General features: G+C 46.2%; 1 protein-coding gene across 1 annotated transcript in view; it reads right to left on the reverse strand.

Annotated features, from left to right (window-relative positions):
* PTCHD1 (patched domain containing 1) overlaps window positions 1-12,252 on the reverse strand; it is a 51,095-nt gene extending 38,843 nt beyond the window's left edge. The window contains exon 1 of the mRNA XM_024742380.1: window positions 11,940-12,252. Coding sequence (XP_024598148.1) covers window positions 11,940-11,975 — 36 coding nt within the window. The 5' untranslated portion in view covers window positions 11,976-12,252. The remainder of the gene's footprint in view (window positions 1-11,939) is intronic.
* Between the last annotated feature and the right edge of the window lie 6 nt (window positions 12,253-12,258).

Below are 12,258 nucleotides of genomic sequence, written 5' to 3' on the forward strand. Positions count from 1 at the left end.
GAACCTAGGATAAAGTTTCAGAATTGTGCTCTGGCAAAAGTCTTTTTCCCTGGAGAGTAGCCCTTCCTTATGGAGAAGACTAGGTGAATTTCAGGAGGATTACTTTTCTTCCACTCCCTGCCAGCAGTACGTCAAGATTACCATTTAAGTGTTTCTACCAGAGACGTGTGCTCCAGGTCAGCAGATTGTTTCCATGCCTTTATGGATTTGGGGATGGCACTTTGCCCTGTGACCTCAGGTCTCTGATGTGCTTGAGAAAAATCATTGATTTTCAGTTCGTCTAGGTTTTTCCTGTTGTAAGGATGGGGATGACAACTTCCAAGCTCTTTACATGTCGAAGCTGAAACCGAAAGCTCCTCCTTACTCTGTTACTGATTGAAATACTACTTCAAGGCCATCTGGCACCAGGGGCCACGCCTTGCTCATCTATTTCTGTATTTCTTGGGGGCAATGTGGTGGAGTTAATTTTTTACTGATGCTTTAGAAGCCAGATGTGTGTTTCCATCTTGATTCCTCTGCTTATTAGTTAAGCTGTATGATGCATCGGTGATTTCTTCGTGAAAAGCAGTGTTGTCGGATAGAACTTTTCTGATGATGAAAATGTTATCTGTCCTGTCCATTACAGGAACGTGTGGGCTACCGCGCACTTGAAAAGTGGCTAGTGCAAGTGAGGAAATGAATTTCTTATTTTAATTAATTTAAATTTAAATCAGATAGCCACATGTGGCTAGTGGCTTTTGAATTGGACAGTGTAGGTCTAAGGCTTTAGAAGTGTGGACGATGGGTGATCAGATATGCTATTTTAAAATTCTCCTTGAGTAATTCAAACTAAAAATATAGACTGATGTAATATTACATCATCTGGGAGCACGAGGCCATGTCAACAAAGCTTCTGGTTAGTAAAAGGTAGTCACAGACTGTACAGATACTTTTTATAAAAGGAGACGGTGATTTGGAATGTGTCAACTGGGTGACTAAGGTGGTTAGTCTTCTCCCCTGGGAATCCCCAGGAGGTTGTTCTCTTGCCCCAGACAAACACGTGTGCGTTCAGTGCAGACATTGGGAGGTCTGCGTGGCTTTAGGCACGCTGCGCTTTACAAAGTTTGTTTACGCACGTTATATCTCCTTCTGTCCTCCAACACCATGATCGTGATATTGCTGATCGCATTTTATGGGTGAGGAAATGAAGACCCCAGAGAGGATAAATGACTTTTATCACAGACACTTTGATGGTTCACAGCCTCAAACACAGAACTTCGGGGCTCTGAAACAATGCTAATTCCACTATGCCAAAATCAGTACTTACTGAACTTCACTCCGGTTCTACTTTACCTCTCTCTAACAGAACTGACATCGGTCAGTAGTTGAAACTGAACATTAGCTACCAGGGTCCTCCGCATTGACACTTCACCTCTGGCAACCACAGAGCTGGGTTCTTGTCTCAGAAACACAACGTGTCGCTCCTGTTTGTACCTGCTGTGCCTTCTGGTCTGATGTAAGTTATGTTTCTGCAAAGGCAAATGGCAGGTGACCCTGTGTGCGAAGTCTTTGGAAGGAAGGAAGCTTTGGTAATCACATTGATGGTAGTAACAACATCCACACTGCATGTGTGTGGAGTGGGGGGTTATCTCTCTCCCCGCCTCATCTCTGAGCGTCCTTTCTTCTACTCAGCCCCCTTCTCCTAAACTCCAGCTCCTGGAGACAGGCGGCAGGGGCAGGGCCCTCTGTCCAATATGCTTGCCTTAAAGCGCAAACTTAAAGGTTCAGGCTTATGTAGTCTCCTTTGAATGACAGCATCATTCAAAATTAACGGCTGAACAAATAACTTTTTCACCCTGCTGTATCTGTTGTCCAGGTTTCTACAGAGAGAGAGAAACTGCACTTTTAGAATTAGTCCTGGCAGCTAATTACTAGGATGCTTTATAGCAGTGGTTCTCAAAGTTTGGTCCCTAGACCAGCAGGAACAGCATCACCTTGGGAACCTGTTTGAAGTGCAGATCCTCAGGCCCCGCCCCAGACCTACAGAATTGGAAATTCTGGGGGTGAGATCTGAAATCTGTGTTCAGACAGGCCCTCCAGGGGATACCTACTCAAGGTGGAGAACCACTGCTTTCGAGTATGGAGGCAGTTAAATGGCATTAATTAGTCAGGATATATTATGCAAAGGTTCTTTGGGTCCACCAATCCACTGATCTAGTCAGTGTGGTTCGCAGACCAGCAGTAGCCGCAGTAGCCCTGGGAGCTTGTTAGAAATGCGGAAGCTCAGGCCTCCTGTCTCAGACCTATTGAATCAGAATATGAACATTAATAAAATTCCCAGGGAATTCCAAAACATATTCAGATTTGAGAAGAATTGCTAATCTTCACTTAAAGTGAGGTTAGTTTTGTTTGAAGAGTTTAGGCACAGAGAGCCAGGAAGGTAGAGAAATTTTCTTCGATCCTAAATAATTGTAGGTTTCTTTTATAACCCTATGAAAAGAAATTTTAGACAAGGGAAGGTGAAGAAATGCACTGACCTAAATGACTAAAACCCCCAGTCAGCAAAATTTTACATTTCACAGTTTCAAGGGGCCTTATTATCACTTGGCCTGGTTCTCCTGACCTCTGCCAATTCTGACACACTCTTCCCTTTGAAGGGCTTGTGGATCTACTTATGTGGGGAAGATTTCCCAGGGAAACACTGTAGTCATGTAAATTAAGTGACAGAGGACAGTTGTCAACTCGCTCACCTAAACTGCTGGAGAATCCCTTTCTGGCACGCTGGGCTGTGAGAGAGCCTTGAAGCTGGAGCCCACAGACTCCCAGAGCTTTTCATTCCAGAGATACTTCTGTACAAGAAGTGAACGCTTCCTTTGTGTGCAAAGCCCTGTCAAGCAGGAAGATGAGGTTCTGAGCCTTGCTACTCAAAGTGTGCTCCACTGACCAGCAACATCACCATCATCTGAGAGCTTGTCAGTAATTCAGAATTGCAGGTCCCACCCCAGGCTGAATCAGAATCTGTATTTTCCTGAGATGCCCAGGTGATGTGTGGGCATAAAGAGTCAGTTTACTCAGTATGACCACTTGCCTACGTGCTATACCAAAACCAGAATAAAAACGAGACAGCAGTGCAAAACTCAAAAAATTAAGGTACTGAGTATTACGAAGATTTTTTTTTTTTGAGCACTTATGCTAGTTGTATAGCAGAGATACGGTTTTTACTGAGACAATTGGAAGGAACTGACAAAGCCACGGTATTTGACAAATTCGTGGAGCCCATGGAAGAATGAGCAAAGGAATCTCCCCTTTAATGCTGAGAAATGAACAGTTCTGGTGTTTCTGTTAAACTCACCAGAGATACACTGATTTTGTACCAGCATCGTTTTTTAAGTTCGCCTCTTAGAACAAGTCTTTGTTACCCTGGGCTCCCTCTTGAGAAATTCGAAGCTGAACGACATCAGAATGGTGATCTCTTGAACACTGATGCTACAACTGGGAAAAACCACTCGTCCCTGATTTTAAAAAAATGTGCTTCATGTTTACATTTGAGTATGGGTTAGGCCAATGTTTTGAGACTTTACTTCATGTACGTAAGGACACGTGTAGTGGAGAGCTGACTTTGGCGGTACTTGCTGGGAACTGCAGAGTGCCCTGCCCTCCCAAATGGGAATGGACCACTGGAGATTGAGGTCAATTTACACCTTTCCAAACTACTTGAACCAAAAGAGGTGGTCAGGCGTTTGGTTTTGGTTTTTCTTTATGAGTTTCTCCCCATATAAAGTAAGTATCAACAGATCCTAAGGCAGAATGGATGCTTATTGCTTATCAAGTTTGAAACCAAAATTTATCAAGGATGAGAAGTGAAGACACATCTAAAGAAACCACATGGTCATGCTCCCCGGCAAAGTTATATTCAAGCAAGATAAATGAACAGGGAAGGCAGAGCGTGTTTTCCATCCTACAGGCCATCAACCAGCAACAATTTATTAAGCACCTGCCGTACATTCCACATTATACTAGTTTCTAGGAGAGATGTGGGAGTATAAGACATTGGTCTTGCCCTTGAAGAGCTTTATGATCTTAAGAGAAAGCATCACATGACAATATAGCAAATTATAGAATAGTATCTAGTTAAGCATTAAAGAATGTGGGTACAACTGCAAGCCAGACAGATTTAAGGGAGGGAGGGAGCCACGAATTTGGGAAGGCCTCACAAAGTAGGACACATGTGAGTTTGATCTCATAGTAAGCAGCGAGTGCATTTCTAGCGGGGGAGAGCAACACAGGTAGATGTGTGAAGATGGGGGCTGTGAAAGGGGGGCCTGCAGACTCCTCTTGTATTCCTGAAGGGAAGAGGGGCTGGACACAGGCCACTCATATGTGAGGGCTTGATATAAAACCACAAATCCGGGTGGCGTCCAGGTCCAGCTTGGAATCATCTTTACCACCATCCAGTGGCCAAAATGAAAATGGCAGTTACTTATCAAATTCAAGAATAACTGAACAGCTATGCTGGGTCATTCTTGCCTGGGTCATGGCCGTCTTGCTGAGTGAAGGGATGAACATCCCTTAGCAATGTGGGCCCTAAACTACTAGAGGTATGTCTCTAGATGGGTGTAAGACCCTTAGTGCAGATGCTCTCAGGGTTCCACCTGTATTCTCTCCACTCACACTCACCTCTACATGTCAAGGCCGCTCACCGTGAGCACCTGCAGCTCTTTGCCTGTGGCTTTTATAAAACAACAACAGAAAACAATTCTGGGGCTTCCCTGGTGGCGCAGTGGTTGAGAGTCCGCCTGCCGATGCAGGGGACGCGGGTTCGTGCCCCGGTCCGGGAAGATCCCACACGCCGCGGAGCGGCTGGGCCCGTGAGCCATGGCCGCTGAGCCTGCGCGTCCGGAGCCTGTGCTCCGCGACGGGAGAGGCCACAACGGTGAGAGGCCCGCGTACCGGAAAACAACAACAAAACAACAAAAACAATTCTGATTATGGGAACACACACAGCATCTGGAATGGCTAGAGATTTATTTACTGTGCCGGGCTGCAGCCGGATCAACTAATGATGGCTGGAGACTTGGGAGAAGATTATCCAGGTCCTTCACCCACAGTTGGGATAACTTGGATGGAGGTTATCCGGTGTCTCCCAGAGTTCCCCAGTGAGACTGAGCCCTGGGTGCCCACAGTGGACACTGGCTTGAGAACACTGCCTTGGCTGGCTTCCTGCTACTCCCTATTTCCTGTCCTCACTTCCTTACCGATGTTTTTGGATATCACGCCCCAAGGTAACTGCCTGCACTCAAGTCCTCATCTCGACTCTGGACTTGAAGCCCACAAGTGAAACCTAAAGTGGAAGACCTAACAATGGGGGTCTTTCAAAACACCAGAAACAATATTCTCGAGAGGATTTCCTGGAGAGCAAGAAGATAAATATAACTTCCCTGTCCCCTCACTGCCTTCTTTTGTTCAAAATATGACTTCGGAAGTTGAAGGCGCGACATATTATTCAGGGCTTCCCACATGAAATAACAACTGGTGTTGATTTTCCTTTTTGTTTTTGTCTTTTAAAGGTTAGAGATTACTCACCTCCCCTGCTGGTCATCAAATCAGTCTGGCAGAATACCTCGGAAGTTCTGTGGCCTTCCGGGCATGTGGCAGCAGTACAGGCAGTGCGGCAGACAGGCCTGCTTGCTGTGATGTGCTACCAAGCAGGTGACTTCAAAGGTCTGCTTCAAGCCTATCTCAGGTATCACTTGGGGCTCATACTGAGCCCCAAAGTCAGGTACCAGATGGCATATACCACAAAGTCAGAGCTGGTCAGATCCCCTAGCTCCTGCGCCAAGGGATGCTGCAACCTCTCAGGTAGGAAACAGATAACTTCTTTTAGCTTACTTCTCCTTCTCTTAGTTATCACAAGAAGTCACCGGTTAAATGCTCAGCTGTTGGATGAGGTTTGTAAGTCTGGTGAATCCTGAGAGGTTCAGTCTTCGTGTTCGTTAAAAAAAAAAAAAAAAAAAATCATCCTTCTCTAACTCTAATACGGCATCTGTCAAGATACTCTGAGTCATTAAAAAGGTGGGCTTCCTCTCACACTACAGCTTTATATTTAAATTAGCAGTTTACCCAAAGTTTTTTCCAAATGCTTATCTACATGGGCAAGTCAAAGATTGCTCCCCAAATCTAAATGAGACAAACAGAGTGGGCATTGGAGGATACTAGTCACACAGATGACATGTGCTTAGAAGTCAGACAACCCTAGAATGACACTGAACTTGGATTATTCGGACGCACCTCCCGTGAAATGCAAGGAGAATGAAACGAGATCTCACCCTCTCCTTACTTTGCTCCTAGTGTAAAGATAAAGTGCAAAAGGCAACTGGCTGGTCCAGCAGATGCACGAATGCTGCCCTTTCAGGCCTGGCCTCAATCTTTTCTAAGAGTACATGCCACCTGGATAACTCATCGAATTGACAGGACTGCCCAAGGCATCATAGCACCTGTCACCAGACAAAGCACCCTGAGATGCGAAGAGCACATTCCGGTGTCTGCGGAGATGACCTTTAAGGTGCCTTCCAAACCCAAGGGTCTTTGATCCCCTGTCCTTTGGATGCAAGCTCTTCGTCATTTTATGTTCAGAAAGGCAAAGCAGCTGGACTAGGCAACAGAGCACGGCCTCCTGTCTCCTCGGCAGGTCACCGTTCACAGTGGGGTCTTACATACTGTCAGGAGAAGCCCGGCCTGGTGGGTGGCTGCTACAGACTGAGGGTCAGGCCTGCCAGCAGTGGGCACTCTGACAAGTCCCAAGGCCAGCAGCAATTCAGCAGCTTTATCGTTCAAGCAGTTAGACCGTATTCAGTTTCCTGGGTTCCTCTACATTGGGATTTAGACCATAAAGGACGGAGCTCTAGGAGAGCAAGATAAGTGCATCTTGGGGAAGGTTACATTGGAAAATGTGGTCTTTGGCCAATTGCCCAAGCGAGCATCTCCTCACAGGTTGTAGTATTTGTCCCCAGTCAAACTTCTATAAGATTTTTGGATGTGAACTTCTCTTTGGCATTTTTTCATTTTACATAATCAATGCAGATGAAAAAATCCTAGCAGAACAAAAAGAAATAACACACATGAACCCTTTCAAGCAGTATTTGGGCCCAGATAATCCTTTGCTGGATGGGGCTGTCCTGCACACAGAGGATGTTTAAGAGCATCCATGACCTCCACCCACTAGATGCCAGTAGCAACTCACCCCTGGTTGTGATGAGCTAAAATGTCTCCAACCATTGCTGAATGTCCCCTGCAGGGCACAGTCGCCCCTGATTGAGAACCACTGCCTTAGAGATTACTTAACAGCATAAACTTCCTTTATGTAAAGGACCAAAGAGTAAATATTTTAGGCTTTGAGAGTCTTAGACCATCTCTGTCTCATATTCTTCCTTGTTTTTGTTTTGTTTTGTTACAATCTTTAAAAACTGTAAAAACTCCTACGCTCAAAAATGGGCTGGAATTTGCCGATCCTTAGACTGCAGAGAAAGACGTAATGGCGATTCCTATAATGACTGAAAGTGCTGAGACGGTATCTGGAAAAACTGGGATCTTGATCCAACTATCAGGTCTTTGTGACCCGGAGCTAGCTGTTGTGCTGCCCTTCGTGGAAAGCTTGAATTAAATAATTCCAAGTTAAATTCTATCAATCTCATTTTGCAACTTAATTCTCCTTAATATAATTAAACATGGAAAGTTTAAATAAAGTAGAAACTGAATATTTGAACAAAATGAGATTCCCCAGTAAAAGGAAGAATGTCTGCATAGTGAGTATGTGTACTTCCCTTGGTTTGGAATAGAACAGCCTATGAGGTCCCCCCGAAAAAGAGGACGTTATGCAAAGGAGACGCCCCTATGCAATTGCAAAACTGAAAAGTGTTTTGCTATGACTACAGAGGTGATCTTGGAAAAAGAGAAAGGGAGAACGGTATCTTGGATAAAGAGAAGCCTTAGAATCTGCCTCTAAAGTTGTACACATAAAAATGTCATTTTGAAAATACATTTCAGAGTAGTTTCTGTGGAATTTTCTTTGCCCATCACATGAATGTCTGAGCAAACTAGGGCACGTCCCTTGGACAGATATTTACTGAAGGCCTACTATGTGCCAGGGACTGTGTGAGTGAGGCACTGGAGTTGAATTCACCTGGACCTGGCCAGTGAACAGCACTGAAACAGGAAATCGCTGCATTCAATCGTCCAGAGGTTTTTCTCCGGTAAAACGGTCTATCTCTCTGTCTTTGTATATTGCTAATTACAAGTATCTTATGCTTTACATTGGGCATGTAGAGTTTGTGTAAGTGGATTTCCATTGACGTTAGGCAGCGTCAGTCGAGAGAATGTCCTTATGATCCAACTGCCACTGTGAGAACAGCGGTATACGGTGGGGATGAGGCTTTGGTTGAATGTGCCTCATTTGGATACCAAAAATGTACATGTAAAATCATTCAAGCAGTTTATCATATGGGAGGCAGTAAATGATAGTGAAAAGAGCACTGGGCGGGGAGTCAAAACCCTGGGTCACAGTCCTGGTTCTGTCCTTGTCTTTTTTTCCATAGATAATTCGGTTAATTTCTAAGGCGCAGTTTTCTCATCGGTAAAATGGAATCACACCACTTCTCCTGCCTACCCTTAGGTGTTTGATGTATTTAAACATACTATATGCTTATAACTTATAAGCTGCTGTAAAGGTGATATCATTATTATAAGGAATGGGCTAAATTGGTTCTTTACACAGATGGAACAAATCAAGTATTGACTTGGTCACAGCCAGATCAGTTATCAACTAAGACCTGCCCACACTTCACTCCAGGGGATCAGGAAGAAACAGATCCATAAAAGCTCAGGAGGCACTACTCTGAAATCTGCTCTGAGATGAACATCATGGATTTTTGTTAAAATATAGTAATGAGTTAAATTTAATATTCTAGTGAAATGAAGACTTTTGAAGATCAACATGTATTTAAAGGGGTTCAGAAATTAGTGGTTGATCCTTTGCCGGTACCATCAGGCCCCACCTACTTTCACCCAAAATGACATCTTTGCCCTGTAGGCTTCAGGGGAAACCATTGCTAGGGCGAGTCACCTGTCTCACAGTTTGTGGTCAGATTCTAACGCTGCAGAGGTCAGAGTGTGGCAGTCGTGTCGCTTGCATGAATCTGAGAAAGCTCCTCCAAAGCAGATCAGCTGGGGTTGTCAAGGGTGGATTCTTTTTTTCTGTGATACTCTCAATTATGTTTTTGAAAAAAACAACCTGGATTTTCATCTTTTGTCGTCATCCCTTCCCAGTCTATTTTTGATCAGAAAGTAGCTGGACTAATATTGCAAGAAGGATCGCCTTCATTGAGTAGGTACAACCCCAGAGCACCAGGAGTGAGTGACACAGCCCTGCGAGTTAACTTCCTTCACTTTTGTCGTGGGGCACGAGAAAGCCTCAAACCCTGGTTATGCTTTGTCCACTTTACTTCCAGTTTGCTGTTATAAAACAGGCAGGGGCTGGCTGGTGTTGTGTACAATGTTAACTGTCAGTGCTACCCTTGATGCCAACAACAAAGTATCAGAATAACACCAGTAAGGGCAGAAACAGTGACTCTTTCGCTCCTAACATCTTGTGTAAAGGACAAATCTTTCATGTCTCTAATAGAAAAAAAGAGGAAAAAAGTAAGTGCTTCTTCCCACACTTTACAGTACCATGGCTACCGAGGGTCCATTTTTCTGTCCCCCAGCTCCATACCTACCAAAGATAGGCGTTGGATATAAGAAGAAAAAGATGGATATATAAAATTGAAGGCAGTTCCCTCAGTTTCATGAGTCTGGGTTTTCATAAGCTCTGTGAATTCATTTTCACCAGAGACCCATCAGCTAGAAGTGAGTTCTGACCACTATGCCACTTGGTCTTGATCTTCCCCAGAAACCTAGAACACGAAAAAACATCCCATTTCTTAAAACAATTCACTCACAAGACCGCCGTCCTTTAAAGTTGCCCTTTAGATATGAAGGCAAAGCCAGCCTCCCTGGCTCGCCAGTCCCAACTTTCTCTTCTAATACGGTTTTCTGTCCTGAACAGATCAAAATCAAATAGGAGAGAAACAGTCCAGTTGAAAAGACATCTGATGTGCCTGTTGATGTCTCATTAACCTTGAGAGTGAAGAGAACTGGTGACTGCCCGTCAGAGTGGCGTGACGGTTAGCGGGGAAAAAAAACCCCAAAAAACCAGCCAGTGGAAACATCACCTCAAAAAACAAAAAACAAAAAAAGAGAAACATCACTTAGTAGATCATCTATCAAAAGATGGGGCAGCTTTCTAAATGTCAGGACTGGCTAAATTATAGTTTCCTTAAGCCTATGATGAAACTACTACATGTTTTCTTGGGAAAGCATTTGGAGCAGTATTTATCTGTGTGTCAAAATACGGTAACTAAAGTATCGGGGGAATAAAAACCCACTTCGATGTTGGAAGCATAATCATGAAGAAAGAAACAACTCGGGATTAATGTTACTAAGGTTCTGTGGTGAGTATGTGTGATGATGTGTGTGCCATTAAAAATACCACGAGCCACCCAATGTGGGAAGGTCCTAATTCCACTGAGTCTCTAGTCAGATTCCCCTCATTACTAATTGCTGATTGATAACGTGTCAACAAATACAGGGGGGAAAATTCGCTTGTCTCTAGGGGGTTACCTGTAGAGTAAAAGAGAAGGAAAGAGTCCTCCAGGTTCACTGGCTGACTCCCGGTGGGATAAGTAGACTAGAAATCTAACCAGCCTCCAATCCTGGATCTGGACCAGGGACCCACACAAAACCAGCACCTTCCATCCCTCCGCTCCAGGGCTCCAGCTGGGACTGGCTCCTGTCTGCCCTCCCCAGAGGAGTACCTTAAGTAAACAAGACCCAGAATCCCCACCAGGGCTTGGATGGAACATTCTCACCTATTTCTGCTTTTCTCTCCCAAGGTCTCCACTTTTCCAACTCTAGTCCTCACTCCTCTGCTTTTCTTAGGAACTTCCTGAAAGTTATCACCATTAACCTCACTTTTTACATCAAATTCCCACCTCAGGCTGACAGCACACCCTGTTTCTTTGAGTGTCACCCTGTAACCAGCTGCTCGGTTTCCTGTGCTCTTCTCAGGGCCACACAGCCTGGCTTCTGTCCTCACCCTTCTGGCTCTGCCCCTCACCCTCACGCCCAAATACACCCAAATGAAAGTGCATCAGTCGAATCCCTCATTTCCCAAAGAACTTTTTGCATTTCAAAGGCGAGGAGCTACTGTGAAAGATGAAACAACTGCGAATTACAAACGTTCTCTCTCACCCTAGAAGTCAGAGATGGCTACCTCGCCCGCGGAAGAGGGCAGCAGGGCAGCCCCTGTCCTCTCTCCAGGACCACACTTCTTTCTGGTGGATGGGAGGCATTTTCTTTACCATCCCGCTCACAGTCCCTCCGAGCAGCCTTTTCCAAAACACTCCGGGGTCAGAGGAAGGGAGAAGAAATGAGGACAGGGGAGAGGGGTCTCCGAATCCCCCCAAGATGGTATTTTGTTTTCAAGTAGCAGGACTTTCTAGAATGTCTTCTCTAGTTCGGTTCCTTCTGGCCCAGTTACCCCAAAGCCTCCCCGCCCCCAAGACCACTGCAACCAAAACAAGCGCACCGACCACAGCACCGTAGCCGCCGCCGCCCCAACTGTTGCAGCGGCTGCCGGCGTGGCGGCGACGGCGGCCAGGGCAGGGCCGGGCCCGGACCCGGACGCTCCCCGCCCGGGAGACTGGGAGGCTCCGGGCGGCCTTCGAGGGGCGCGCGGTGCAGCAGAGCCCCTGCGGCAGTCGCCTGGGATGGGAGAGGAGGCGCTCTCAGCCCGGACCCCCGCGCTCAGCCAGCCCAACCGCGGCAGCGGCGCCCGCAGAGGCTGCCCGTGCCCGCCCCCCTCTCACCTTTAAGATCAGGTCGGTGTGATGCTGGTCCAGCATGTTGGCTTTCTGGAAGGAGGTGACGATGACCCGGCCGTAGCGCCCGGGGGTCTGCAGGTCCGAGTAGAGCCGGTGCTTGGAGCGGTTGACCGGGAAGAGGCTGTTGACGAGGGTGCGCTCGATCTTGGCGAGGCTGTGCTGGGGCGCCAGCAGGTGCTCCACGCTCTCCTCGACCTGGTAGCGGCTGAAGCTGGCGCCGAGCAGGATGGAGATGAGCACCGGCGCCGAGGCGAAGAAGACAGGGTGACTGGCAATGAAGTGGCCGAGCCGGGAGAAACACGTC

This window comes from Neophocaena asiaeorientalis, unplaced genomic scaffold (genome assembly GCF_003031525.2).
Source record: "Neophocaena asiaeorientalis asiaeorientalis breed wild unplaced genomic scaffold, Neophocaena_asiaeorientalis_V1.1 scaffold1227, whole genome shotgun sequence".
Taxonomy (NCBI): domain Eukaryota; kingdom Metazoa; phylum Chordata; class Mammalia; order Artiodactyla; family Phocoenidae; genus Neophocaena; species Neophocaena asiaeorientalis.